This window comes from Belonocnema kinseyi, chromosome 1 (assembly GCF_010883055.1).
Source record: "Belonocnema kinseyi isolate 2016_QV_RU_SX_M_011 chromosome 1, B_treatae_v1, whole genome shotgun sequence".
NCBI lineage: Eukaryota > Metazoa > Arthropoda > Insecta > Hymenoptera > Cynipidae > Belonocnema > Belonocnema kinseyi.
The window spans coordinates 78,693,273-78,695,745 of NC_046657.1; the positions used below are offsets into that span (position 1 = coordinate 78,693,273).

A 2,473-nucleotide genomic window follows, 5' to 3' on the forward strand; every position below is an offset into this window, starting at 1 on the left:
ATAGTCTGAACTTGCAAAATAGCAGCAAAAGCAATGGAAAAATTGATAAATTTTTCGACTAATCATTTCTTGCGATTAAAACACACTTTTTGTACCGAACCTTCATGGTCTATATAGTGACTCTTAACCTCGAAAAGTGAATATCGGTAGTATTTGATAGGCGTTACTAATATTTTTGCTAGTTCGAATTGTTATTGAAGGATAATTTACTTCATCTTTATTGACTATCATTATCTTGAGACGACATATATGTTGTAATAAATTTTGCTTAGACATTATACAGAAAGTATTGAATCATCATAATAATAGTACATATTCCCACAACTATCATCTTGTAAAAAAATAACAACACATCCAATTTCGACACACTGACCTTTTCATTCGATTCACAATGCCGAAACGTAAACTTTCCGAATCAAAAAATGCGAGAAAGAGACATCGTATTATTACAGTAGAAAATACTGAAAAATTAAATTACGTTGATGCAGTACTCATTCCTGATCCAGACGATTCTAGTGGATCTGATCATAGTGAAGATGATTTGTCTTCTATTGGTGACGAAGGTAATAAGCAAGGTGATATTGAAATGGGTGAAGAGTGTTCAAAGACTCAGACATTTTAGTCGTACCAAAAATTATTGGAAAATTATAGTACAAGTCAGAAAAAATTGGAAGAAGAACATGTTTATAATTAGATTGATGGAGAGATGATGTATAATGATACTCTACCAAATGATATCTTACTCTCTGAGGTACAAAAGAAAAAAATTCTTGCTAGTTCACCAACAGATTTATGTAAAAAAAATTTTTCTGAAGAACTAAAGAAATATATTATTGATTTTACATCGAAACGAGGATACGAGTTGTCTTCCGATCGTTTAAACACATTTATAGGTATTATTATTATTTTCACAATATTTAACAAACGATTATCACAAGGATATTATTGGTCTTCAAAAACTTTGCTACGGTCTGATGTAGTAACATCAGCTATGGGCCGTCGTGAATATGAACCTATAAAATCTAACATCAAATTTCACAAACCAGACGATGAAGATGCAAAGGATAAGGCCTGGCGTGTACGTCAAATGATGATAAAATTTTCGGGAAAAATCAGTTTCAAGGAATTTATCAGAGGAAAACCGATTCGATTTGGTATCAAAATGTTGGCATTATGCGCTTCGAATGGTTACTCATTTTATTTTGATATTTACTGTGGCAAAAATGAAAAGTTTGATTTCCTACCCAAAATTGTTCAAGGTAGTCGAGTTGTTTTACAAATGCTTCAAGAATTTTTGCTCAAGACTTCTCCTCGTAATAGACTTCAATATCATATCTACTTTGATAACTTATTTTCTTCTCCTGACCTGTTAGTGCATCTGAAAAATAAAAATCTGCGAGCGACCAGCACTGTAAGAAAAGATAGGATTGAAGTGTCTAACGAAATCGATGCGAAAGCTCGTAGAGGACTAACTAAAGTAAAGCATGATAGCAATAGTGGTACTAATTTTGTCACAGTTATGGATTCAAAAGCAGTTTCGATTCTTTCTTCAGCTGCTGGCGTCACCTCTACTTCGAACGTATCACGTTATGATAAGGAAGCCAATGGAAAAGCTGCAATACCTTTTCTAAATGCCTACAAAGTTTATAACAATTTTATGGGTGGAGTCGATCTACACGATCAGCACTGCAACAACTTGATGCAATAATTCGAGCCAAGAAATGAACATGGACCATTTTCATTAGACTGATACGGGCATCAATCACAAACGCTACATTGCTTTACAATTCAGTGAGCAAAAATAAATTAGGAACAAAAGATGTTGCCATGCAAATTTGTGAAAGATATTTAATTGCTTTCAATGTGTCAGAAAATAAACATTCAAATCATACTCTCGAATACACAGGATTCAAAAAGTATTGCTCATACGAGAAGTGTGAAGTAATAACCGTGAAATCTTGCAGAGTGTCAAGCATACTTTTTCATGAAATGTTTCAAACAAACGAACGAGTAAAGAACTTCAATCACACAAATAAATTATAAAAATTGGTCAGTTGGGCTCAACGATGGCAGAACATGTTGAATTATTCAATGGAATTCCTGTTTGAAAAGATAACAACAAATAAAATAAAGTTTTCTACGAATAAATAATTAACTTTTTCCTTAGATTACAGACTCAAAAAAACATTTTTGGAATATAGTGACAGTTATGCATACACTGTCGAACATATTATTTGTACAATATAATTTTGAAAAATTATTATCAAATTAATTAATTTTAATACAATGTTTAAACAAATTAATGTTGCAAAAATAATAGCAGATTCGTAATGAGCGACCCAAAGAACCATGGTCACTATATAGACCATGCAGGTTCGGTACAAAAAGTGTGTTTTAATCGCAAGAAATGATTAGTCGAAAAATTTATCAATTTTTCCATTGCTTTTGCTGCTATTTTGCAAGTTCAGACTAT

General features: G+C 32.1%; 1 protein-coding gene across 1 annotated transcript; it reads left to right on the plus strand.

Annotated features, from left to right (window-relative positions):
* Positions 1–991: 991 nt before the first annotated feature.
* On the plus strand, positions 992–1,708 carry LOC117178333 (piggyBac transposable element-derived protein 3-like). The gene has a single exon (XM_033369750.1). It carries the CDS (start codon positions 992–994, stop codon positions 1,706–1,708), a length of 717 nt encoding a protein of 238 aa, XP_033225641.1.
* The last annotated feature ends 765 nt before the right edge of the window (positions 1,709–2,473 follow it).

Excerpts from the sequence above, each read along its gene's own strand:
- LOC117178333 (XM_033369750.1), top strand. The coding sequence starts at position 992 with ATGGGCCGTCGTGAATATGAACCTATAAAATCTAACATCAAATTTCAC.